General features: G+C 41.0%; 2 protein-coding genes across 14 annotated transcripts in view; one reads left to right on the forward strand and one right to left on the reverse strand.

The window, feature by feature from the left end:
- The window catches only part of GPA33 (glycoprotein A33), a 51613-nt gene extending 47918 nt beyond the window's left edge, over nt 1-3695 (reverse strand). For 3 of the 5 annotated variants that reach the window (XM_053934708.1, XM_053934706.1, XM_053934704.1), the window contains exons 1-2: nt 2884-2957; nt 2096-2165 (exon numbers count right to left, since the gene is read on the reverse strand). The gene's annotated coding sequence lies outside the window, so the exon portion shown is untranslated. Of the gene's footprint in view, nt 1-2095; nt 2166-2883; nt 2958-3626 lie in introns of those variants that run through there. The other 2 variants (XM_053934705.1, XM_053934707.1) reach the window with 2 other exon arrangements.
- A 296-nt stretch (nt 3696-3991) lies between these two features.
- Nucleotides 3992-26971, forward strand: part of POU2F1 (POU class 2 homeobox 1) — a 113568-nt gene continuing 90588 nt past the window's right edge. For all 9 annotated transcript variants that reach the window (XM_053934304.1, XM_053934302.1, XM_053934301.1 and 6 more), the window contains exon 1: nt 3992-4074. In XM_053934304.1, coding sequence (XP_053790279.1) covers nt 4011-4074 — 64 coding nt within the window. In that variant the 5' untranslated portion in view covers nt 3992-4010. The remainder of the gene's footprint in view (nt 4075-26971) is intronic.

Raw genomic sequence — 26971 nt, forward strand, 5'->3', positions numbered from 1 at the left:
TCAGGTTGCGTATGACGGTGAGAAATAGGAAACAGACAGAAACACACAGATAAGTTTAATTAAATGTGAGACGATCTGTGCAGTCCCCAAGTGAAAGGAATACAGAGGTTTCTGAGGATGTATGTATGAAAACACAAGGGGCAAAGAATGACTGTTTTGAGGCAGAAGCCTCTAATTATCTGGATGACCAAAGGGAAAGCAGAAGTAAATGTGATTCTGGTAACAGGCCCTTCTGTAGGAGAGAAATCTCATGTGAAGAAAACAGGAAAGAGAGAAGGGGGACATCGTGTGAGAAAAACAGCATCTGGGATTCACATCTGAGTGGCACGGTGGAATTGGAGCAGAGCAGATAAGTTTGCTCTTAATTTCGCTATACACTAGAGCGGTTTCATGAAAAGGATAATTTCCTTCCCAATGTGCTTTTTGCTTAAATACTGTGATTTGTGTTTCTTTTGCTCCCTGCCTTCCCACCTCATGTTTCTTTTGTCCTCTGCCTCCCTACCTTAAAAAAAAATTGTCTGTGAAACACTACTGAATTAATTCTAGCAGGAGATAGAAAATTCAGAAGGTCACATAGCAATCATAGAAAATTTGGGGTTACAGGCACAAGTCAAGCAGGCCAATTAGGGTTAGGAATTAGGAGGTATCTGGTTCAACATCAAAACAATGGACCCAGATACGCTGCAGAGCTTTAAAAGATCCTCAGATACCATTTCTTCCCTTTACATGTGGTGTTGATTTTGAACACTGTATTGTTTTTCACCACCAGAAAATCTTTTTAAAGCAAAATCCCTGTGAGAGGCAATTCTGTGTGGCTGACAAGTCCAGCCAGAGAATAGAATCACAGGGTCCTGCTTGCTGCTCGCTGCTTTGGGCTCTGTTTGAGCACATCACCACCAGTGTGAGCCCAGTCTCACTGACTGCAACTGAACAACCAACTTTCTTACTTATGTTGTTTTGTGAAAGGAATCCAGAGTGCTCAGCTCCTCGTAGGACTAAACCTTGTATCATCTTTGTGTCCAATTATCTTAAATTTCAAGTATTTCCAGCAAGTTGCTCATGAGTAAGACACCAATCAGGTACTATGTGGCATTCACAATTGAAAGAGAGGTAAAATTTATCTGATAAATTATTCATCACTAATGATTTGGCCAGCTTTCCTGGATATATAGCCACAGGGATGTATGACACCTTGGGGAAGGCATCAGATAGAGATGCATTCAAAGAAAACTAGAGGAGAGGATGCAGACATAGATCCAGACTAATCTTTACAGGGAGAGGGAGAGCACCTATGTGGCTTGACTGAATTAAGTTCTCTTTATAGGTGGTCAATTAGAAAACACAGAGCAGATTAATAACTACCAGAAAATGACAAAAAAAAAGCCACAAACAAACAAACAAACATACAAAAACCCCACCAAAAATAAAAAACACCAAACCACTAGCAACTACTTGTTTTCAGACATCTTTCCTGCGGTAGCTGTGGGTTCCAGCTAAGTGTGCAGAAGCTGAGCGAGAGCAAAGGCTAAATCAGGTGTGGTAATAGGAGCAAATTCTCCCCAGCAAGAAGCTGCTGGGATCAGGGAAGAGGTTACTGGGAAGTGGCATGCCGGACTGAGAAGAGTCTTTGGGTGAGATAGGGAGATACGGGAGAGAATATTCAGCGTAGGCAGGATTAGAGCTGTGCAGAGTCTTAATCTAGGCAGCCCTTTCTCTCCACGTTTATCTGTCCTGGTGCAGCCCCTGCGTGCTGCAGTGCTGGTATAACCTGGCCATAAAACTGGATTAACTGGCCCGCGAGGATCATGGCTGAACTGAAGAGGAGCACGACAATATGCCTTTGTTTACATGTTCGCTCCTGTGAGTGCAACACAGATCTTCAGGAGACAAAGTGCTTAATTGCTGGTTTAGGGTGTCAGCAAATGAATGTGCATGAGTAGGACTGGTGTTAGGGGAAGGTTTTTGCTCTTTCACAGTGCAGTCCATTTCTGCTAGTGTTTTCTGCAATAACAAGAGGTTATTTTATAGGATGGCAAGGAAAAAAAAAATCCCATTACCAGAGGACCTTATTTTTAAACAAAAATGACAAAATTACCTTTCTGATTCACCCCTTGGAGATACACCCTGCTGTCTCCCTCATTCAGCCTTTCCTTTTTGGCTCTCTCCTACCAATGAAAAAAATCTAGTGGCTGTCTCTGATACGACTTCTAATTTCTTCAGCAACAACATGCAAGAACAGATCCCCAACAGCTCCTCTTACTCCACAATGTTTTGCACCCCAGAAGAAAATCCGGCTTGGACTCTGACCCATCTGAGTTAATGACTCTTGGAAAACGTTAAGACTGAGTCCTTAATGAATGCCATTCTATACCAGCCTCCCTTTCTTCTTTTTCTGGACGTACATTACAAAGCTCAGGGATAACGTGTATTTATGCAATATTATAATGTGAGTAAGTTTTATTTTTACTCTGCCAAATCTGTCAGGAATTAACAAAGTTTTGCCACTCTGGCTAATTGCTCGTCCTGATTTGGAAGCTTTGAATCTCAAGCTAATTTTATTTGTTGGTCCCTCTGGTCTCATATTTACTCCCCTTTAACGAGGGAGGCATGAAACCTGACTCCCCTTCCAGGACAATTTGATGCGGGAAGTGTAAGAGGATAAAGTATTTGAGAAAAGCACCCCAGGAGCATTGGGTTGCCCAGAACAAGGGAATGTTGGGGTGGGGTTTTTTGAACAGGGGAGAATCGCTTCCGTGTAACCACTCTTTTCCAGAGGAAAACCAGACCCTCGCTCAGGCACCCTCCTCCATGAGAACCACAGGTTGTGTGATTCCATTTTCCCTGGATGCAATTCCTCTTTATTCACAGGGGCTCAGGCAGTACCTGGGTGCAGGTGCAGTCCAGACGGGTTTTTCCACAGCGCCTTTGGAGCGCCCGTTCACCGGGAGGCTCCTGACAGGCACCTGTCCCCCACAGATTATTCCAAGCTTTAACCCCTCAAAAATCCCCCTACCTGCCCACTACTGATTACCTCAGTTTACCTCAAAATCTTCCTTCTCTTCCCTATAGATTACCTCGGATTTTACCTCCAAAATATGAATTTTGTCCCTGATAATTACCTAGATGACCCAGCATGGCTACATTTACCTTATCCTCAAATTGTTCATTCTGGCCCTAAAGATTCAATTAGATTTTTCCTGCAAAATACTTATTTTTCCTTACAGATGACCTCAAGTTTTCCCCCCAGATTTTCCCGTCACTAGTAATTACCTAATTTTTACATCAGTATGTCCATTCTCTCCACTAGAGATCATCTCAAGTTTTAGCCCCACAATTTTCCTTTCCCACCCACTACTGACAGAGCTTTGGTTCTACCTCAATATGTCACTTCCCTCCCCTACAGATTAACTCAGATTTTACCCACAAAATTTCCTCTTCCTGCCCACTCCTGATTACCTCAATTTTACCTCAAAATGTTCATTCTCTCCCCTCCAATTTTATCCCCAAAACCTTTCTTTCCTGCCCACTACGGATAACCTTGTTTTTACCCTAACACATCCATTCTCTGCCTTCCCTCCACCTCAGATTTTTCCCCCTAAACATTCAATTTGTCCCCTGTAAATTACCTGGATTTTACAACCACAAAAAAAAAAAAAAAAAACCCTAATGACCACGGGGAGGACCTTTTTTGGGGGGGGGGGGGGTTCGGACCGCCCCGTGCCCTGAGGGGGCGCGCGGGGGGCGCCTCAGTGCGCACGCGCCTCCCCCCATCGCCCGCCGGCGGCTGGGGGGGAGCGAGCCGGTCCGGCCGCGCTGCGCATGCGCGGCGCCGCTCCGCGCCCTCGCCGGGAAAGCGGCCGAGGAGAAGGGAGGGGAGGGGGGGGAGCGCAGAGGCCGGGGCGCATGCGCGGAGCGGCGGCGGCGGCGCGGGCAGGGAGGGAGGAGAGAGGGAGGGGAAGGGGAGGGGGGAGGGTTTATCGCGCGGCCGATTTTTGGTTAAAATATTCAAAATGGCGGACGGAGGAGCAGCGAGTCAAGATGAGAGTTCGGCGGCGGCGGTGGCGGCGGCGGCAGGTAATCATTACTGCGTTTTACATATTCATATTCATACTCGCGCGCGCGGGGCGCACCCCCCCCCCCCGCCCGCCCGCCCGGCCCCGCTTAGCATAATTTATTAGTACTCAGGATTATTATAATTAACGGCACAGGAGGGAGCGGGGGGGGGGAAGGAGAAGGAGAAGCAGAGCAGCCTCCCCGCGCTGGGGAGACACACACACACACGCACACACCGTCCCTCCCGCACACGGAGCCCGCACGCCGGGGCACCGGCCATGGGGGCGATGGGCGGCGGCGGCGCGGCGAGGCGGAGGGGTCGGGGCGGGAGGGAGGGGGGACACACACGCCGGGAGGGAGGGGGGAGGCAGCCCCACACCCAAAAGCGTTCGGGGGTGGCTTGGCCGCCACCCGGCCCGCACGCCCACAATAAACCCGCTTTACATATTCATGGATTGGGGGGGGGGGAGGGAGGGATGCTGGAGGAGCGATCCCGGCCGGTCGCCCGAGTGGGGCAGGGTCCCCCCGGCGGCGGGGCGGAGGGGGCCGGGAGTGCTGGCCCCTGGCTGCGGCCTGGGGAGGCAGATAGACTCGGTTTCCTTATCGCTCCCCTCGTTGCCCCCCTTCCCCGCAACACCCTCCCCCCCGCCAAGCCGGGGTTTATTTCCCCAGAGCCTGGGCCTTGCAGCGTGGGGTGGGTGGGTGCGGGGAGGGGGGCAGGAGCAGAGCGTGGTTCGGCTTTTTCATTTAAAGCTCCCCCCCCCTCTCCTCGCAAGGGGCGGGTTCGGTGGGGGGGGGGGTGACTGCGGGGTGCACGGGCAGAGCCCCCCCGAGCCTTTCTCAGGCGGGAGAGGGACCCCCCCGAGGGCTGGGTTTGCCCCCCACCCCCGAGGCCGGGTCCGCACGCCCCGAGGGCCGGATCTGCCCCGGCGGTGTTTGCCCCGCTCCCCCTTTGCCCCAGGGCACGGCGGTGCCGGTCCTGTCCCTCTCCGCCGCGCTCTCCCTCTCTTCCCTCTCTCTCCTTCTCATTTGAATAATGTCTAATTCGGGGAGGTTTATATTATTGAAATGGCCGCCCGGCTTTCCCCGCCTCTCATGTTTAGTAATTCAGACCTTTAATAACAGCCACTCAGAGCCCAACGCCGTGTTTATATTTTACATTCGCCCCATGTGCTTTTGTGGTTCAATATGATTCTTCTTTCTCGCTCTCTCGCTTTTTTTTTTTTTTAAATTTTCTTGGCAAACCCACAGGGCCCCGAGATCAAACCCAGGCTGTGTGAGGAGAGGAGGGGGAGAGCCAGGCCTCGGCTCCTCTGGCAAGCGCCTAGGCCTCACTCTGCTGCTTGATTTATTTACTAATAACCAAAATGACCCCCCCATCTCCACTCCACCCCTGCCAGCAAAAACAAAACCCTCCTGGGGCTTGAGCAGCATCAGATCTGCTCATAGATTCTCAAACACTCATGTCTTTTAAATAAGGAGCTTATTTTTAATTTATAGCAACTCAAGACTGTAAAGCTGTTCCTTTCATATCTGCTTTTCAGAGGCTTGGGCATTTTTGGTCCCTTTGTCCTTGATTCTTTTCCTTAAAGGAGAGTTGCTTCTAATTTACGTTTCCTGGCACTGAGAGGGCTATAGAAGACACACTCAAAATCTAAACAGCTTTCCTTCTCCCTCTGAACACAAACAGAATTGAATACATTGAAGATAATCTTATTCACCTTCTTTTTGCTTAATGTGGATGAGGTCTAACAGTGCACTGTGTCAGATGCTTTTGTCACTGCTTGTACCTTTGACTGTTCTGGGTTGAGGTTTTTTTTTTCCCTCTCTTTCATTTAGATTTTGCTTTCAAGACAGAAGACACCACTAGGCAGTACAGGGTATAGAAAGGAAGATAAGTTTTCTGTGATTGTGTCATAAGAACGCCAAGTGAAAATTGAAATTAATCCTCTTAAATTGTCTGGAGTAATTCAGTTTTAAACCAGATATTAGTCTACTTAGAAATAAAACAAATGGGCTACTTGATTAGGGGGCGGCAGTAATTTAAAATAGAAAATATTTATGCAGGGATGGGTTTCAAATAAAACTCTGTAGGTTTTCATTAGTGGCCATTGTTTTCACCCTGTGGAGAAAAAGGACCGAACAGCAGGGTACTTCAGAGTAGCAGTGCCAGATTAGCATGTAAACATCTTTGAAACACCACTAGGAAGAGCGTTCACGTGCAAGTGCAGATGGTGTATTTCGTAGTTTGGATCTAAATTTAATTTGTCACAAAATACTGCACTGCAGCTAATGAAAAGCATTTTGATTTAAAAAATAATGACTCAGATTATTTATCCTTTTTTCTTCAACCTCGGCAAAGACAGGCCTTGAATACAAGAAGGAAAAAAAAAGCTGTAGAAGCTGTAATGAGACTGTTCAGGTGACTGACTGTTTCACAGACCAACAGCACAAGGCTGGCTGGACAAAAAGCAGTAATATGATTTCATGCCTTAAATAGCATATGTTTTTGCACTCGCTTCACAAGATGTGGTCAAGCCGATGATGTCATTGGCCAGAGGACAAGGTGCAGTTAATTTGATTTATTGACCTGGGGTGAGGTGTAGCACTGAAACCTTCTCATAGGGAAACCATTTATCTGAGGACAATTTCCTTTATAGCAGCAATTTAACCACTGCTGAGACTGTAGATATTTTATCCAGCATGATAAAAATGTACATTGCATCTTGCAAGCAAAATTTCTTTGTCACTGACATTTTAGTAATTTTTATAGAATGGAATACTGGACAGCGGCCTTGTGCAGTCTTATGGCTGAGCTGGGGTTTGTAATGCTGAATTCATGTATTTACATGCCAAAATACAGATGTATTTCTCTCAAACATGTATCTGTGTGCCTGTTTTGCAGCTTAAAATTTTACTGGAATGTGCTGGGGATAGAAATGTGTCTTCACCAGTGAAGCCCCTAGGTAACATGTTAGCATAATGCGCCTTTTCCCAAACCCTGGCATCACCGTCACTTGTCAGAAGGTGCCCTGACTGCTGTGTGGGTATTACTGCTCAGTCTTGAGTGTTTGTCTGTGTCTCAGACTTCTGTGTTAGTTTGTCGCAGGTAGGTGTCAGATTTTAAGCAGTTCCTTGGACCATCTTTGTGTGTGTCGGGTCAGAGAATAAAAGAAACTTTTTCTTCACTGTTGTCTACCTGGCTGTTGTGAGAACGGAGGGCTGTCCTACTGTTACAGTGCTTCCTAATTTTTATCAGGAGAACATACTCTATTTTGGCTGTCTTTTCAGCTTTTAATATATTAGAGACAGAAGGAAGTGTACTCCTGTGAAACAGTTCCACCGCCTGATTACATCTACTCAGTTATTAAGGTGATGCTGCATATTTTGTCTTATCTTTTTTTTTCTTCTCTTTTTCAAAACTGACCAAGACTTAGCAGTCCGACAGCTGGTTGGGAAACAGGCCAAGCTATGCCCGCAGCCGTGCTGCTGCATGTGAAGCAGAATTGGGAAGGTGTGTCAGAATGGTTTTAAAACAGGAGAAGCTAGAGCTTCCCTCTTGCTTCCCAGAAGGAAGGGGGAGAAATCTAAGCTTCCCACTCTGTTATTTAAATAGGAAAAAAAAATCTCAGGTTTGCTGTCACTATCAATTTCTCCAAGATTAGCCTGCAGCCGTAATTCAAGCAGTAGATGTTAATACTGGCTCCCTGATGCTGGATGTGGATACCTTGTGAATGCTTGTCTTGGCGAGCGACGGTGGCGATGTCCGGAGGTGCCTCGTTTGACTGGATCAGTGAGGTTGCTTTCACCTTGGTCTGTCTGTTAAGCCCAAGGAAGCACCAGCATACTCTGTGCTGGGAGTCCCTTGTGTGTGAAGAAGTGCTGTTCCTACTTGGGCTTGATCATAATAATTTATTGCCCAGAAAAATGAGGTTTGGAATACCGTTGTCACTGAAATAATAGTTGTCAGATTTCAAGCAGTAAATTCCACATTTAGAGTAGCACACTTTTACTGTTTACTTTATATCCAGATATGTGAGGATGAAAAGAATTCTGGAGTAAATGTTTTGCCCATGCTGTCCAGGATGTTTTTGTTGGGTTGATCTGTTATCCAGTGTCTTGCTGTTAAATAGGGTGTAAGTCCCTCTTAGGCAGGTTTGTTTACTCTCCTGTTTCTCTGGCAAATTAGCAGTGATTTTTTGTAGCATGCACTGAGTTTTCATTTGCTTTCCTTAAATTTTGACTCCTGTGGAGTTCAAGATTTCAAAACAGGTTGCAGCATCATCTTCTATTCCTCTTAAACTCTTGTTGCCCTCAGGACAATAATCTTGATATTTCTGCTTTATACAGCTGACAATTAGGCAGCCTCTGCTCCTTGCACTTACAGCTTTATTATTTTTATCTTGAGAGAATCAGTGACAGTCCTGGCAAATGACTGTCTTTTTTGACATGCGTATTTTGAGTCTTGGTGACAAAGCTGTTGTCAAAAGAAGGTGTTGAACAAAATTAAGTATGACTTGAGCGTCCCAAATGTGATGTGCTCGGCTGTGCTTAAGCTGGAATGTGAATGAAAGACTATCTCGGGTTGCTGGATACACTTACAGTGCTGGCTGTTCACTACTGCAGAGATTTGCTTGTGTTAACAAATCCCCCTCCTTTTCCAAATGTGCTTCATTGTTACACAGAACAAGTTAAGTGTGGGAATTGTTGGGCTTAAGTGTAGGAGATAAATTTAAGTGAAGATACTGGTCTTGGTTAGGGTGTATTAAATAATTGCTGGCATTTCACATGAAATAGTTTTACAATGGAAATATGAGAGAAAAAGAATCCGTAGATGTATTTTCCTTTCTGTGTCTCTTTGCATTAAATTTCTTGAATAGTGTGAATAGGCCCTCATGCTGCTTCATGTGCACTTATTTTTCTCTATAGAAAAGGAAATAATTACTTAAGATCTCAGTATTATTCCTTTCCCTAGTTTCTTATTTCAAAACTATCTAGGAAATACCTACATTTGTTAACTGTATTTGAGCTTTATAGTGAATTAGAAAGTCTTTGCAAAAGGAGTTTTTTATGGGCTGCTACTGACTAATTGAATTAGTTTAGGGTTAATAATGCAGTTGAGTGATGAAGTGTTGGTTTGGTGTAGAGGATTTACTGGGTTCCAATCCCGAGTTTGTCACCAATTTTGCTTGCTTTGCTGTTCTGGGCTAAATCTGTGTAATGGGAATTATAGAGCACATTTTCACAGGGGTGTTGCTGGGGGAAAAATTAGCTAATGTTTCCTAGTGTCTCTGAGGGTAAGAGGGCTTTGATTCTTCTGCTTTTACATGCAATCATCCAGGCTGGTGCCCAGGTCAAACTTTGCCGAGGATGTTTCAGTTCTGGCACTGTTGGCACACTCCTGTCAGCGATGGAGGCCTCCCGTTGTACAGGCACAGATTACTGTCAGTTCTAACTATGGTGTGATGCAGATCTGCTCCAGGGTATGCGGTTCAGTGACAGCTTAAATCAGGCCCAGCCTGTCCTCATCTCCCTGTGTGTTCCTGCCTCCTTCCCTGCACTGGTGCAGATGCTTGCTGGATTCCTTTGCTGAGCTAGTTCAGGGAATTAAATTGGCAGAAAACAAGCCTCGCCAAAAATAATGAATAGGTTTTTTGATGGTTTAGCTCTTTGAACTGGCTTACAGTGAGATTAGACAAATAGCAGTACCAATCAAGGAAGGGAACAAGAAGCATATGTGTTGACACAAGTCTTCTCTTACTTTCATTCTCTCAAATGGCTTTCCTGTTGGCATAAATGGGGACTCATGCTCTCAGCCATGTGATCCTACCATTTACTTGGCACCTATCCTAGGACTTAACCTGGAGCATCCTGGAATCCAGTTAACTTGCTAACCTGGTGGAAAACTAGCTCCAGAGCATTTTACATCTTTGGTTTATGAAATTAGCTCCACAAAGACCTTTAAGTGCAAGCAAGGGGGTAGGAAGAACTATTGAGTGAAAGTGGAGGGAAGGGAAAGAAAGAAGGGAAAGGAAGCTTCCTCCTTTCAAAAGCAGCAGTATTCTGGTTGGTTTAGTTATATAGCTTTGCTTTTAGATTGATAAGAACCACTGCAAAACCGCAGTTGATTTGAGTTGATGAGCTGCACTTGATTTAAAATGGTACTGGCTAAAGGGAAGTGGTAGGAATGTACAGCTGTGGGCACTATGCTGGACCTTCTCTTTTAGCAGCAGGCTGTATATAGATTGTGGAAGCCAGAGATGGAGTTGCACCTAGGTAGAAGAGGAGCTTGGAAACCAATAAGTGCTGAAAATTTGGTGTGGTTTGTACTGTCATGGGTATGATTGCATTAATGGTAGCAAGGGCAGAAACTCTAATAAAGATAGTGGATGAGACTGTTAAGTAGTTCCCATTATTTTAGTGCTGCTTGTAGTGAGACACATCTCTAGAAAGGACTGTGGCTTTAAAGGACATATTGACAAAAGTACTTGGGAAATTACAGACCCCATTACTTCTGCTAAATTTTGGGCTGACATCCTTGTAAAGCATCCTTAAAAAAAACCCCACCAAACCCAAGCATAAGTGCTTTGGCCATTTAATATGATCACTCTGAGGCAGATTTATCTTTTCTATAAATTGTAATATTGTGACAAGAAACCTTTTGCTCATCATTCCTTTTATTTTTTTCTTCCCAGAAATCTGATTTGGCTGTATAGAGATGAAGTAGCATATATAGCATGTTTGACACTGTATGACAGGGCATGAAGCTTTGGAAAAGGAAGATATCAACATCTGAGTTACTAAAATAGTAAATACAGTTGAAGACTTAAAAATAAGTGTAGAAAAACCTGTTGAATCAGGCTGGAGATGTAGCTTGCTTCTTTTTCCTCCTCCTTTTTGTTGAGGGCTGCTAGGAAGTCACCATCTTTTTTGCAGTGAGCTCCTTCGCTGTTTGTTCTCTTTGTCCTTTCGATGATTCAGTTTTATTTGAAAAATACCATGTGACTTAGTAATTTGTGCCTGACCATACCAGTGTGAAGTTGTGGTTTTATACTACTTGGCTGCAGCAGAGGGAGAGGAGTGTACAGTGAATACAGGTAGAAATGATTCAGGTTTGAATCACTCATTTCTACATTATTAGTTAATACATTCTACTGAATGGGAAATGAGATTCAAATTTCTTTCAGGAATTCTGTTGGCAAAGATTCATTCCTAAGTATTCATAATTTTGTTTCTTACCTGCTGATCTTTAGTAGGTTATTGCTTTTATTTGAATTTTCAAATGTGAGTTTAAATAGATACTTGAATTTTTCTAAGGCTGCAGAGAGATGGATATGCCAGTAAATGCTGCCTCCCCTCCCTACCAGCTCTTCTGGGAGCATTTCTCACCCCATCCTCCGATGCATGTACATGCACCTGCATGCACATATGCTTTGGAAAAGGTAACAGAAGGCTTGGGCTGGGGATAGCTTCTTCTAACTCTGACTGGAGTAGTAGAAGACCTTACTGTTTCTGTTTGTTGGTTTCCTGTTCCACTGCACCTGTTAGTAGGTATTTCAATTTGGGTACTCATCAATCTATTTCAATTAAAATCAGCTGAGTTTTTAAAGGCTGTGATCTGAATTGCCTGAAGTAGCCCAGATTATTCAGATTGTAACCTGTGAGGGATGCTTGGAGTTGCTTTGTCATCACACCTGAGGGTACAGTTCATGTTAAACTTAATCCAACTGAAGGGTGGGCTGCTGCCCAAAAAAAGAGGGAACATAAGCATGGTAAGTATTCAGGCCATGACCCTGTGGACTGTTGTCCCTTTTGATAGAGACTCTGTAAAACTCAGTCCTGGCTTCTTGCAGAAATGTGTTGAGATTGTATGAGGAGACTGGAGGTAGGAGAGCAGAAGGAACAGTAGCTTTCCACTTGTAACATTTGTTTTTTGAATGAAGGTATCTGTTGGCAGTGTTTGGAAATATGTGGCCCTTTTAAGGTATTATTGACTTTGCAATGATGCTTTCCTGTTTTTAATGAATTTATGTTGGTCTGAACTACACAATTTGAATTGTTGTATTTTCAGTATCCCAAGTGAAGCATGCAACTTAAAAGTAATTTCCCTTAAATGGACTTTATAATAAGAACATCTTTACCTACTGTTCCATTTCAGTCCCATTACAGATATTTTAGACAGCTTATGGCAGCCAAGGTAGCTAAACTTGGGAGTTCAGGAGTATCTTTTGGAACGATGGAGAACTTCTGCGTATTTAGTCTGACGTTTAGTAGCTTGTGACTTCAAATCAGTCAGTGTGTCACACATCCCAGCTTGAATCTCTTCATCACTAACCTTAATTCAGCTCCTGGTTTCTTGCCAGGATGGCTTTGATTTGGTTGGGATGGGTATGTGCCAAGGTAAGGAAGAGAATACATCTGCCAGGCTGCACTGCTGCCCATGAACCCTGGGCAACCACTGCCCTAGACAAAAATGGCCAAGTAGCCGTGATTGTAAGACAGGCTTCTAGTAAAAGTTCTCACATGAAAACACATCAGGTGGAAGAACATAAACTGGAAACCTGATTGTTTTCCTGATTGGTTTTACTCAGTTTTGCAGAAAGTGAATCTCCTAAAGTTGCACAAATGTTTCATGTATCAATTCACCCTTTTTCTACTTTGTGCAAGGAAGTACAAAGAAGGGCTAAGCGTGTTATTCTTTATCTCTGTCTCAGTCATGGGCTGGGCTGCAGCTTGGTGTTTGGGAATGTAATCAAAGAAACTATCCCTGTGCTTGTCCTGTTTTTATAGTCTTTCGTAGTTGCCTGTTGTTGGAGGAGAGTCAGGTAGATAGATCTCTGGTCAGAGCCAGGATGGTGATTTTAGTTCTCTTCCAAACAAAAAGAAAATGCCTTTCCATTTATTTCCCAGTACATACTAAATTTTGTACCTGACTCCTTTTCCAAATTGTTCAGGAGCACTCGAAAAGAGTTTAAGCAAGATGATGTTCCTTGTCTGCTCTGCACATTTTCATCTCTGGAGAACAAGTGTGAGGTTGCTCCAAGGGCTTTCCTAATAATTTTTGATTCCCTACCAGGGAGTTGGAGAACTGGCAGCTCCTTTTGCTCTCAAAGTTTGTGCATATAAGAGGATGTATGTTAAAAATTCAGTGCCTCTGTTACTACTTCATGTAAGAAAGAGATCCACAACTGAGCAGATTCTCAACTCCTTAAGACAAGTTGAGGGTCTTGAGTATGAGGATTATCCTACAGATGGGGACTGCAGAAACCTGTAGAATTTGAGTTATTTTTATTTCCAGACTATTCCTTTACTCATTACACTGGGAGATAGTGGCATTGTAAAGAATATATCCTCTCAGTTCTAAGAAATTAAAATGCTGTGTTTTATCATTCTGTGATTCAGTTTGGTTTGGAACCCAGTTGTAATGTGGGTGCATCTTACATGGTTGAGTTCAGTGGTGCATAAGGCACTGGTTCTAAATATACTAATGTGTGAATAAAGCCCAGTGCCTCAAAACTTGCTGAGATCATGCTTTAGCCATGCCTGGTTAGAAAAAAAATATTTCATTAATATCATTCTCAGCACAGTTAAAATTGAAAATGGATCCAGGCACATGTTGTAACCCATTTTAATGGTATCTAGAGTAAACATAACTATTTCTAAACTACCAGCTAAATTTAGTGTATACAGCATAGTATTTAAGTGCTTTTACACTCAAGTTTCCTGTAATTGTGGATGATGGACTCCCAACAGTGGAAAAAATTTGCCATATGGAAGTTTGAATAAAGGAGTTATAATAGTTGTTTGGCATCTTAAATCCCCTAGCCCTTCTCAACTTGATTTGCCGGGGGAGAGAGGAGGGACAGGTGGTGTTTCTTTGTGTTGTGGTGTCTCTAGTTAGGTTTGCAAGTAATTTGGGCATCTCTACAGATCCTAGCAGAACATTTTTAGTTGTTGCTTCTGTTACAGTAGTGATACATGAAATAATACAAGAAAAAATTGCGGAGCTGGGCCAGGACCTACATCTTGCATTCCCCTATCTAGTATTAACATAAAAGTTAGACTTAACAGAAGGACTGTTGGGGAAGACCTAATTTAACAAGTTAATTTCAAAGTCATATAAAAAGCTTTGTAAAGTCTTGAGATAATCCATAATTTTCTGTGTGCACTCAGAGAAGACACGTTAGTTGCTTAAGGGATCAATTAATATGTCAATCTTTCAAACAACAAAATCAGCTGCAGACATGGTGGGTTTTTTTATTACTTACTAAGCAGTGATTTCATATTGTGTAAGAGCTGGAAATGCAGTGTGTACTAATGAGGAAGGGAATGTCATTGCCATTTGTCCTGTGTTTATATCACAGATAGGTTTGTGAATTGTATAACATGGACACTTAAATTTATATTCAGTTGCAGAGAAGAGGATTCTGCATTTGTGATGTACCTTGCTTGAGGTTTTATCAATTTCCTTAGTTTTCTGCATTTGTGGCAGTTATTTTAACTGAATTTGATGTATTAAGATATATGGGTGGAATCACAATTGTATTCACCAAAGGCAGCATCTGTTCCTAAGACTTTTAAAAACCTATGAAAGACTGTTCATTTCCTTACATTTCTGTGGGAGGGAGTACATTGGCACACTCCATGATTTCCTTAGAATGTGTTGTCAACTCTAATAATTTCCCAAGTACACTTCATACTGTGGTGAAAACCCTAAACTTGGGATTTCTTTGGAGTCATCATTCAAGCACTAGTCAGCATTCTTGGTTGCGTGAAGTAATATTAAGAAAACTCTTGAGGACAGAGGCATATGGGATACAGCTGTATACTAATCCTCAGTATCTGAAACTCCTGATTTTATTGTTTGTATTCTCTTTGTCCAGTGCTTATTTGTTAAAACAGTCTTTATAAAGAGGCTGGAGAGAGCAGGTTACGGCAGTACTTCTGGCCTTTCTTTTTTGTTGTCATCAATGTGCCTGATACCAGTAGAGAAATTGTCCTACAAAGGCACCAAGCCAATGTGGAAATGTGCTGTTAATTGATAATTAGGGCAGTTTTGTTTTCTTAGAAGCTAAGAAAACCCCATCAGTGTGTGCTGAAACTGTTTAGACACATGGACTAATTACATGTAGTTATGTGTAAGTGTTCTTTGGTCCAGCAATAATTTATTAGATTGCTCTTTAGGAACCATTGAGTAAATAAGTATACTTTACTATATAGCATGGTCAGTTTGTTAAAATTTGTTTTGAAACAATTTCTTTGGGGCTAATCAACCATAAGGTTGAACTGTGAAACACTATCTGCATTACTGACCTGCAGCTCTTGACTTTTGTATTCAGCCAGTTAATTTGAAGAAGTTAATTTTCAGATGTGCTTTCCTTCACATGCCTCTTTAATACTGATTTATTCCCACAGATATTTCAGCTTGCAACATCAAATGAGGCACTTGTGCATTTTATATATAAGTGCTACTCACAAACATAATTGTGACCTGATAAATTGGCAACTGCTTCTTTTTAGTTTTTGGAGCTTTTATATTTGTGAATGAGGAGGAGCTGGAAATAGCAGATCTGCCTCATGTGAAATAGGACTGTTCAGAGGAAAAGGGTTGAGGTTTTTTATTTACAAGGAAGCTGTTGTGGGAGCCCTGCAGATTTGAACCTCTGTGTTTAGTCAGTGCATGAAAAACCGTGACTGGGGTTCGAAGGCACTGCTAGTGCACTCCTTAAACAAAGGGAGCCATGGGCTCCAAAGGTGGAATATGTTCTTTATCAGTTAGTTCTGCTGCTGTGTGACAGTTCCAGTTTGACTATCTCTAGCTTGTTGAAATAAGAAATGGAAAATGTTGTTTACTGGAGGATTTTTGATTCTTTTTTCCCTCTGTTTCATGTCTAAACTGAGTTTTGTTGTATATGACTGCAGTCATATGCATAGGAGAGGAAAACACAAGAACTACTGTTCTAGAAAAATTGAGGAACACTGGAAGAAAATCATAGTTGTTTCAATTACTCTTTTTATCATATATATCAGACCTCTTTATGTGTGCCATCTTGTTAAAGTCTCACACCCGGTGAACAAAACAAGAGGTATAGAAAAAGCAGTCCGCTTGCAGTAATATCGTATTTCCTGTGTTGTTGACTGGATTTTTGTTCAAATAAGAACATTTATTTTTGTGGCAGCACGGGTGCTCCTTGATTCTGCAGTGAAGGCAGTATTCTGTGCTTGATACTAGCTAGTTGCCATGGCAACAATTATGATGTCATGAATTCAGTACAGTGACTTCACTGCAGTGTATTTTATCTCTATTCTCAGTTTTCTTCAGATCTTTCTAGCAAACCAAAAAGCACCTACATGTCATAGTGTGACTTGTTTGTAATGTGATTCAGCCCAAAAAGTTTGCTGATAGGCAGGAAGAGGAGAATACATTTTTTAGTCACTCAAGTGTGGTTTTCATCTGTGAGAAATGTATTTTAAAAACTGAAAACATAAGAGTAGCAGTGTCCTGTTATGTCTCTTCTACCAGAATTACTTGTTCAATCCTGGCTTGCCTTTCTTACTCCTGTATTCTACAGAAACAGGTGAAATGTTTTCTTCGTCTCTTTTCATGGGTTTTTTGACCAGCAAATTGTAGCTGGAAACTTCTGCTCATCAGCTTTTGGAAATGGTCAGCTGCTTTCAGCCTTCTGAGCACTCCATTTATCAACAGGCTGTGTACCTCCATTTCACAGGTAGCAGAGCACTGTTGAGTGCATACTCTGTCCTCTATTGCTTCCTGATAGTCAAAGAGAAGTATTTAGCATTTTTTCCTATTTCTGGAAATGATATAATTTCCAAATTTAGCCCCAGTAAAAACACTGAGTTTGACTAGCCTGCATTTCTTTTGTTGACATAACTGTGTTGTCTGTTTAGAGCTGGCTTATTGGCTTAACTCAAAGGTTGCCTGAGACTTTTGGGCCATCTGACTTTACATTATCAGTGGATAATGCAGAGTGTCTTAAAATGGTATGCCAGGTTTTTTGTACTTTTTTTTTTTTTTCCTTGGTATGTAAAAAGTTCTTCACCTTTGGCTTAGTTTGACAAAGATAGTTTCTTCAAATAGATGAAGCCTCACTATGTTGTAAGTGTCCTGGAAAGCCTTTCTAGTAACAGGAGAAAATGTAGGATGTGCTCATTTCTTCCCATGGCTTCTTGCTGTAGCACTAATTTGCAGTAAATGATATTGAGCATAAAGCTGTTAAGCCAAGGTTAGAATTAAATGGCCTCTTCACATTTTTCTTCCTCTGAAGAAAGATGAAGATTTGAAAAGCACCCAGTAGGAAGGACACTTCCACATGGATAGTACAGAAGGAAGAAGCACCCAGTAGGAAGGATACTTCTACTGGGAGGATGTCATGGACAGCATATAAGGAAGATGAAAAACATACTGAGAAAAACAAAGTTGCAGTTGTTTTTCTGCAGAAGAGAAATAGTACCCTGTATAGCCTGTCATTTGTGATAAACATATCATGGGAGTTGAGTTGTGACATGCTGCAACTGCAGTTAAGAATATGCTAAGATGTTTTTGTTAATGAGCTACTGACAGAACAAAGTAGTGTCACAGGTACTGTTGTTCTCATCACCTAAATGCAGAGGTCTTATACTTGAAAATTAGCTGCTTTTTGTTGCTAATAGCTGTGCTTAGTAGATTTTCTTTAATCAACATAAATGTGCTGGTGATGGATTAACTTGTGTTAAATTCTCTAAATACTTTCAAAATTATTATCTTGTTACAATGTCTTTGCACATGGAGGGGTTTACTTACTTAAAGAATGCGCCATGATTTGATTTGCTGAAGTTTTTTGACTCCTTAGTCTAACCCTTTGTCATTTAGGTATTGGAGTTTTTTTGGGTTGTTTCTTTCTGTTAATTTCTTTTCTAAACATGTATGTTTTCAAGATGTGGTTGGACATGGAACTAGAGAATCTTATCTAGCCTTTCCTTCCACAAAAGGTTGGACCATGTGATTTCTTGACATTACTTCCAAGCTGGGTTAGTCTAGGATTCTAGGATTGAACTGATGGTAGGAACAGCATCTTTCTTTATGGCAAACTGATATAACAGTGTGTGAAAAAATTGCTAACTCAAAACAAGCTTTTTAGTCATGAGATGGAGATGAGATCATTCAGTTCTCAGCAGCATTTGGCTGAATGAATGTTGCATTTAGAAATAGTATTATGGCAGTTAATACCAGACTGAGTATATATGGAATTTAAAGCTCTGGACTGGTGGCAATGGCACTTTCTCTGAAGGGAAATATAAGGGCAAGGGAAGTGTAAAAGGTTTTGGAATACTTGGGAAAAATGATCACATCTACAGTGCTTCAGTATGTGAAAATGAAAGGAAACTTGAAATGGAAAAAGCAAAACCAAGGTTTACTGCATGAATCCCTTGTTCTGTTTTGTGAGTGGATGGGCACATGGCCTGTCTGTACTAGATGGAGCAGAAAGGAGCCTGCTGCATTTTCTCAAACTCAACGTTTGAGAGACTGGGATGATGATGTGATGGGGAATGACAACAAGAAAACACCCACCCCATAATTTTCTTTTAGAATTATTAAATGTAACAATGTAAACTTACAGTGCTCTCTTTTATTTCACTCCAAATGCTTTTATGAGAACCAGTTATGTTCTTGCCCACTGGGACTCAGAAAATAAATAAGCAAATTGGAATTGCCTCAGTTAGTGCTCTGCTTCTACTTAAACATACAACATAAACCCAATGTAGAGCACTGGCTCCAGTTTCACATTACAGGCTTTTCACATGTTGTTTATACAGGGATGCTGAAACTGACCTGTTCAGTTATTACCAGTACTGCTAGTGCATGGAATAATGGCAGTGTTTGTGAAAGTATGGGAAAGTATTTGTTTTGCATTTCAGGATACAGTGACAGTGGCTTGAGTTTGTGTTTAATCAGTCTCTAATGTTTTTAGTTTGGCACTTTCTTGGTTGCAGCTTTGAAGACCTTTCCTCCAGGTCAGTGAGGAGGAAACCTTTCCTCAGTTTCAAGAGGATTTCAGTGAAAAGCATTAAAATGCTTGGATGGATCTTCTTGCAGTGCCTTCTTCATAGTCCAGAACCAAATTTGGTTCAGATTTGGAGTGTGAAAGACAAGTCAACAGAAGAAGGTGGAGACTTGAAGGGCTGCTTGCTGCTGTAGAGAAGTTAGGAGGCTAGAAGTACCAGAAAGGTGTTTCAGGGGCAGTACCTGGTGAAAAGCTGAGCTTCTAAACTTTGTCCTGCTCAGGGGTCCCTTGTGACCTATTCACCTGTCCATGGGTTCATCTGTCATCTTTTTGGATATCAGTTAACCTAACCCACCAATTCTTTGCTGCTTGCAGTCTCCTGGGGAAGGCTGTGAAGAGCATCACAGGTAGATGTGTCCTGTCTTCTAACAAAAACTCTGTCCTCTTTAGAGGACAGGGTTTTATTGAGTTCATAAATTGCTACATCTCTTGCAAAGACTTACATAGAAAATTCTACATATCGCCTTCAAAGCAGGTTTGAAGTTTATTGTTTGGAAAGCAGTTGGGATAATCTTGATCAGTACAGAGGGGCTGGTCTTAGCAAGCATGTGTTAAAATCATTATAGGTGAGCTTTGAATTAAAAATTCATGTTAATTGGGAGCGATGTGAAAATCTCCATGACAACTTTGTAAATGGAGATGGGTGCTTCCCCCCACAGCCAGGTCTGTGACTGGGAGTGCGGTGGGATGGGGGTGACATGGTTATCTTGGCCTCAGCAGGCTGCCTGGTTCCCTTTTGCTGCAGCTCTGATTCAGATTACCCAGCAGTCCCCGTGCTTTGCTATGATCAAACGATACAGCCCTCATGGAAAAATGTGCTACTCAAAGCTCTGTGTGGCTCCTGTAGCCAACTTGATCTATACAATGGGAAATAGGAAAGCCTTCTTTATCTGATTAAACAGCCGACTTTGGCATGAAATCTCCTTTTTAAAATCAACTTGCTGGAAGTGCTATGACAATAAAAATGCCTTTCTTTTTTTTTCCCTCTTGTTGTGAAAGCAAAAAAATTGACTGACGCTTCCTCGTTTCATGTATTGCTGCCAGAGTGTTCTCTGACATTCTTTGAGTTTAATCATCAGATGTGATACCCTGGTTGTACTTAAGCACAAAACTTTTCAGTGCTCTATTAACTGCCAGTATCTGTGCTACATGAGGGTTTCTTCATGGTGACCTCAACTATTGTTTCTTCTTGCTTGCTATATTGGTGTTAGATGGATCAATAACAAAATGAATTGTGTCTCAACGGTAATCATTAAATTAGAGACATTAACTCAAATATAAATGGTGTCAGGATGAACAGGTTTGAGTCCTGAATTTCTCTTTAAAACATGTAAATTTTGGGAAATAACTTTTAACACACAAATTACATTTTAAATGTAAAATATATACATGGTTAACAGGAAAAAGTTTTATAGAGTTGACTGTATACATAAGAAAAAAAAGGGACAAGTTAATTGTGTATCTTGTTTTTTTAGAGAGGTCCATGAATGTGTGTATCTAATTTTAACCTACTGGGTCTTGCCTACTGAAGCTCCCTCTGCATTCAGTGTAGCTGATGGTTCAGATGGTGAAGTTAGTCTTTACTTCCAAATAGCCATGAAACAGTGCTCCTTGTGTATCCAGATCATCCTGCACAATAAGTATTCATGAATTTTGGAAGATTAGCCTAGTTTCTGGTTCTGATCTGGTTTCTAGTTTTGGTTCTTCTAGATAATTTTGATAATTGGGAAATCAGGAAAGGTGATATTGTTTAGACACTTTTCTTTTTGATGTCTTGCTTAAGGTTCTCTCCTTGATTACCAAATACACACATTCTTGCTTTTCTGCAGTGGTAAAGATTTTGGGGGAAAGGAAGAGGAAACACAAAGGCAGAGAAATAAGCCTTTGGAAATGGTTTGGAGAAAGATATAACAGGAAGAGAACAGCTCTGTAGGAAAAGAATACTCTGCATATTCTTTATAAATAATGCATCATGTGGGTGAGCTTCATGTCTGCATTTGTGGTGTAGCAAATAGAGATACTTGCCTAGTTGTAAATGCCAAGTGTTGTTGGAGTAAATGAGAGAAAAGTCACAAACTGTGAAGGATAAGTCTTAGGATCAGTGAACTTCTTTTGTCATTCAGTTATTTATTAGTACCTGTAATTAAAAAAGAGCAGTTGGAATAAGAGCAGTGTTCAAGTCATGCAACCTCAGAGTTTAGGCAGAGATTGGCATTTCATCTGGCTCCCCAGATTTGTGGTGTTTGCACTGGCTTCTGCTTCTCAGATAGCATTGATTCAGTAGGAAAAAAAAGATGTTTACAATAAACACTACCTTTCATATAGTCTTTGTGAGCACTATCATTAATTGTAGGCACAATTAATTATAGGATGAGGATAATAAAGTTGATGATAAATAAGGTTGGTATCTAGTCTGGCTGGTGAAGAGTTTCATTGAGATGTTGAAAGAGCAGTTGTCCACAGCTCTTACAGCGGAGAGGGCAGCATTCTTTGGGCTCTGAGGGGATCACAAGGTTCCATGTAGGATTTCTAGGGATGATTTCAGTTTTGAGAGCATGTAGAGCATTACATGTGGGACATAACTCTTCCAAGCTAAAAGAATTTGCCATCATGTTTTGCTAAACACATACATTATAATAGTTTTGTTCTTTGACACAGAATTAAATGAAAATCTAGAGACTGTACAACTCAACTGGTTGTGCTCTGTTGGTGGGTTTGTATTTTAATTTGGGCAATGTCTACGATGGGGAGAAGACATAGATTTCTTAGGAAGGATGTGGATGTTTGATATTTCCTGTTCCAGAAGCTTTGCTTGAGAAGCTGCATTGGATTTATTTCCCTTTTAGATTTATAAAAGCTATCCTGAACACTCAGCTGTTTAAATACTGGTGTGATGTGCCACTGCAGAGGCGTTTTACTTTCATATTGCTTTCATTCAATAAGATGCGCATTTTTTTCTGTATAAATGAACTCATATTCAGTACTGCAATTGATGAATTCTCTTCCTCTTTTTTTCCTGCTGTAACACTGGCAAACAGTTCAGTTCATCCAGGTGTCAGTGCTTTTAGTTGTGTGATCAGAATTTTCTAATGAGGGGAGGAAACAGTAAGAACTGGTTTGAAATCACTTTTCAAGGTCCAAAAAGAAAAAAGAAAGCAAAGCCATCTTAAAATTAACAGCTGGAGTATTATTCTTTATGGCCTTTCAGAAGGGAAAGAATAGAGGTGGATTTTTTTTTTTTTTTTTGACTCGTATAAGTGCAACCTTACACAGTTTTCCTCTCATTTTTCTCTCATGTTCACCCCTCATCTTTATCCTAGAAATGTAATTCCTCTTCTGATGTCTTTCCTCTGAGGTTTGTCCTCTGTGACGCAGACTTAGTTCAGTTGACTCAATCTCTGATTCTGTTCAGTTCTGCTCTTTTTTTTTCATCATGTCTCATGTTATTTTTGGTCAATTAATTTTAATGATCTTTTTAGAGAAATTCTTTCTTTTATTTCAGGGTTTTTTTTTTGTTTTTTTTTTTTTTTTTCTGAAGCCCAAGTAAGTTGAAAGCAAAAATAAAGCCATTCCAAGTGGTTTCAGGGTGCTTAGGACAGAGTAGTGTCTGCACAAGGGCACTCCACCCTATCTTGTAAATAAAAAAACTTGAGTGAGACACGTATTTCTAGGCTCCAGTTTCTGTTTTCTCTTGGCAATGGAGGTGGGATTAACCACATTTAAATAATATTTTGAATATTTTGGGGTGGAGTCCTTTTTTTTTTTTTTTTCTGTGAATGTGTTTCTACAAGGAGAGTCAATAGATTTTTTTTTTTGCTTTCCCCATCCCCAAACCCACAAGACAGAAATGAGGAAGTCCTTCACGATCCAGGCTTGCCAGATCATAGATGAAATACTGTGCTACCTGAAATGACTGGCTTCTGACCTTGCTCAGTAGTCATAAGAGCTTTTTTTTTTCCTTTGTGCAGGATACTTGTATCCTGTTTGGAATAACATCCTAGGCTTTATTGGGGTCCACTTGGACAACACTGGAATATAACACTTCTGCTAGGCAGCTCTTGATTTTTATGCAGTTGAGTGGTTGAGGCAGATGATGTCTTTCATGTAACTAGTTTCTTCTTCCTAAAGCCAGTAGTTTTGATGACTTTGAGCAGCAGCACTGATGAGTGCTGAGTAAGAAGTATTTGGAATTGGGAATTGGGACAGGAAGCTGCATAATAATCTGTGTGATTTTGAGACACACGCATGAGTTCTGCAGACCAACCAGACAGGTTGGTCAGATGAGGATATTTGGTACTGTTAGAGACTCAAGTGTGGGAGGAAAAGTTATTCAGGCTGCTTTGTAGCATTGATGCTTCCAGTGAGCAGAAACAAATGTTTGGCATACAAACTCCTATGACTGTTTGATTTCAAAAGATAGTCCAAGTTTACAGTAATAAAAGCCTATTTTATATTTATAGTGTTCTAGGAAGGAAGTTTTTTTGCCCTTAGAAAGTCCCTGTAGGACTAGAGAGTCTGTAAATGCATTACAAGTTGTGTCTGTAAACTGACAGCACAGTGCAAAGCTGAAGTTGAGTGCCAGAACTTGCATTTGTAGTAGAAACAGATTTTCATAGGCCTCTGCTGCAAAATGATGTATTCTGATATTTAAAATTGTTGCTTTGAAATGCCTTCCCTGGGTTTTCAGAGGATGGCAGTTGGATCACATTTCAATTGAGTAGCAATTTGAAGGTACCCTCTTCCTTCCTGAAGTCTTGAATGAGAAGTTAATGCTGCAAGAATGTGCTCTGCTTGTTAGAGTAGTCTTATCAGTAGTCTGGGCTTTAATTCAAGGTAAAAGTGAATGGACAAATACTCAGGAATTATATGACACTTCCAGGCTTTCTTCCTGAGAAGCCAGCTCTCAGTGTCTGCTCTTCTGTCTCAAGGCTACCATAATGATGTTCTTCACAAGCAGAGAAGAAATGAGGACTCCCTTTGAACTTCTCTCTCATTTGGTGGAGTTTTAGCTGTTTTATGGAAAGACTGCTTGTTCTTGTACAACAAATATCTTATGAATTGTGCTGTTTAACAACAACTGAGGGGAAATTATATGACAGGGTGAAGACTGGTCCTTTTATGAAGAAGCAAGAATTTCAATTACTTTGATTCATTTTAGAATAAGAATCTTGTCATTATAAAATCTAGGATTAGCTTTGTCTTCCTTCAGCACCATGCTATGAATATGCAGAATCCTGCAGAAATGTGGAGTACACACTTGATCTTCATGTAAGAGGAGAAAGTATTTCTAGCTATAGTAGCTCTAATTAATTTAATGACATCGTGCCAGTAACAGAGGGTCTAGGAATGCTATTATAATTCAGTCATATAATTCATGCTATTATAATTCAGCCATAGTTAAGAACTCATTTTTGCATGTAGATCTTGGGGCACAGCATGTCCTTTCATTGGGATTCTGGTAAAACTTGAAGATCTGTAAGGATGAAAGAATAAGAGCTGGTGGAGGGATGAATAGGGATATTTAGAAATTCCTTTGTTGCACTGTACAGCAGTTCTAGCCAGGAAAATAGGCTGGATGTTACCTTCTTCAAACAAGAAATTTGATGTGCTTGTGGAAATTTGTTGTAAAGTTCAGCTTTTCAAAGGGATGTAATAAACCAAAGGTCTAAGCATTGTCTTTCTGCATTTCAAGTCAGAGACTTCCAGGTCTCTGAGCTTTGATCTTGGAGCCAGCAGTGAGAGGCGCTGCCTATTGCAGGATCATTGCAACTCTTGGCACCATCACCAAATTTTAATTTTATTGTTGGTTAGGGATTCTTTTGTCTCAACTGCAATTCCTTGAGGGGTGTTGTTTCATAAGTATTAGCAGATCTTCCCTGTTTCCCTTGAACATAATTCTGCCCTGAGGTGTTGCTGTTTCTTCCCTACATTAAGGTCGTGTGCATTTACTTTTAACATATTCAGCTCAAGATATTTCATATCCTAAATGTACTTCTTATTTAAGGTTTTGGATGTTGTGAGATAGGAAATAGGACTACCTGGGAAATAAAAACTACCATGTTATTAACTGAGGAGCAAAGAAATCAGATACAGAATATGTAGTAAAGAAATGGTTTGCAGTATTGTTTTGGCAATGAACTTGTATCTTGACAGAGAAACTTTGAGGTACTAGGTTCCATAACAAAGCAAAACAAAATGAAATACAATCCTTAAAATAAGGGTTGATTGCCAAGTCAAATATTAGGATGCTGCTTTTCAATATGCTACTGTGAGTAAATTCAGACAACGGAGGTTGGGACTTGAGAGATTTTCACTGGTTTATACTGCCTCCAAATGGTACCTTAAGCAAGTTTCCTTGCTTACATGTTCCTCAGTTTCTCAAGTTAGTGTTTTTTATTTGCTTTTGTTTCTTTCAAGTTTAAAAAACCCAAACAAAGAAAATGTCAAACAAGCAGAAACCAAGCAAAAAACCACCCCCAGACCAAAATCCTAAATAACCTGCCTTGTTGGGTGCTTGAGATAGGTAACATTTGGGATGTATTTTGTGACCGTTGGATAAAATAGACATTCCCTTCTTCCCACTTTCATTTAAGTATTGCTGGAGTAAATAATCCCTAATGTTGCCCCACTAATAAAAGATACTTCAGACCAGATAAGGTACCACAGACAAAAGTATGTTCTTTTACTTTTCCTGCCCAAGAAATGGCAAGTGGCGTGATTGCAATTTTCAGATTCGGGTTCTTTTTCCTTGAAATCCTGTCTGCTTTATATTATTCAATATTCAATCTGTAGTTTTCAGAGTGTTATTCAAGCTACAACCCTTTGCAGCAGTTGGCTTATTTTCCACTGTCTGTTCAGGTTTTAGTCTTCTGATTGCTGTCTAATGCCTGCATTGTGTTATTTGGTTAGCTTTGGGATAGGTCTCTTGGATATTTTGGAGCTCACTTACACTTAAAAAGTCATAGATGTAGTAATCTAGCACTGATCAGAAAATTTTTTATTTGCATTCTCAAAAATAAGAATTTGTAAGAATAGAAAAGTATGGTTTCCAAGGAAGCTTTGGCTCTGTTACATCGGATTCTGAAAAAGAAAAGCCATACAGATAGAAAAGCAATTGTAGTAGCTTTTCTGATTGAATTAGTAGTGAATGCTCTTCTAAAAGCAGCCTTCACTATTAACTCAAATCAGTTACTAATACATGGGGACAGCTGAGTAAGGAGTCACCAACAGTGCACTGAAGAAGGTGAGTAATTGTAGGAAGGACTTAAGGAATGCTCTTCCTAAGTGTTGTGGTATGAGCTGCTGCTGTGGTGAAGCAGTAACCAGGTACCTGTGATATCTTAACCAGTTGCTGTTAAAATGAAGGTGATGTCAAATGTTTGCTGTTGGCATTTCATAAATTGAGAGGAAATGAACCAGTCTTTGCTTAAAACTCTTGAGTGTATGGTGCACAAAGCTTTGTCATGAGGGAAGTTGTTTCCTCTACTCTGGTTTCCTTGATGAGTCTCCTGGCTTCTCTAAAAGAAGCATGATGGGTGTTTTTAGTTGCCATAGGAGTCGTGTTGTGCCAAGGCAAGAGGAAGAACTCTTCTGGCAGAGTAATTTTAGTCAAGATACAAGGGAGATAACGTTCTTCTGGTGCAAAACATAGACTGTGGTGTTATCAAGACCAACCACTGGTAGTAAACCAACACAGAGTTGTTAGAGCACCATTTAACTTAACTGAAGCCTTTGAATTACATTAAAGCCATAGGTATCAGAGCTACTGCTTTTATAAGCTTCATCTGACTGTTTGTGATAAAGATGAGGTTACTTGGCTTTCCACCTTACCAGATTTGGGAAGCTTGTGATACCAA

The sequence above is a fragment of the Vidua chalybeata genome, chromosome 2 (genome assembly GCF_026979565.1).
Source record: "Vidua chalybeata isolate OUT-0048 chromosome 2, bVidCha1 merged haplotype, whole genome shotgun sequence".
In the NCBI taxonomy this organism is placed as follows: Eukaryota; Metazoa; Chordata; class Aves; order Passeriformes; family Viduidae; genus Vidua; species Vidua chalybeata.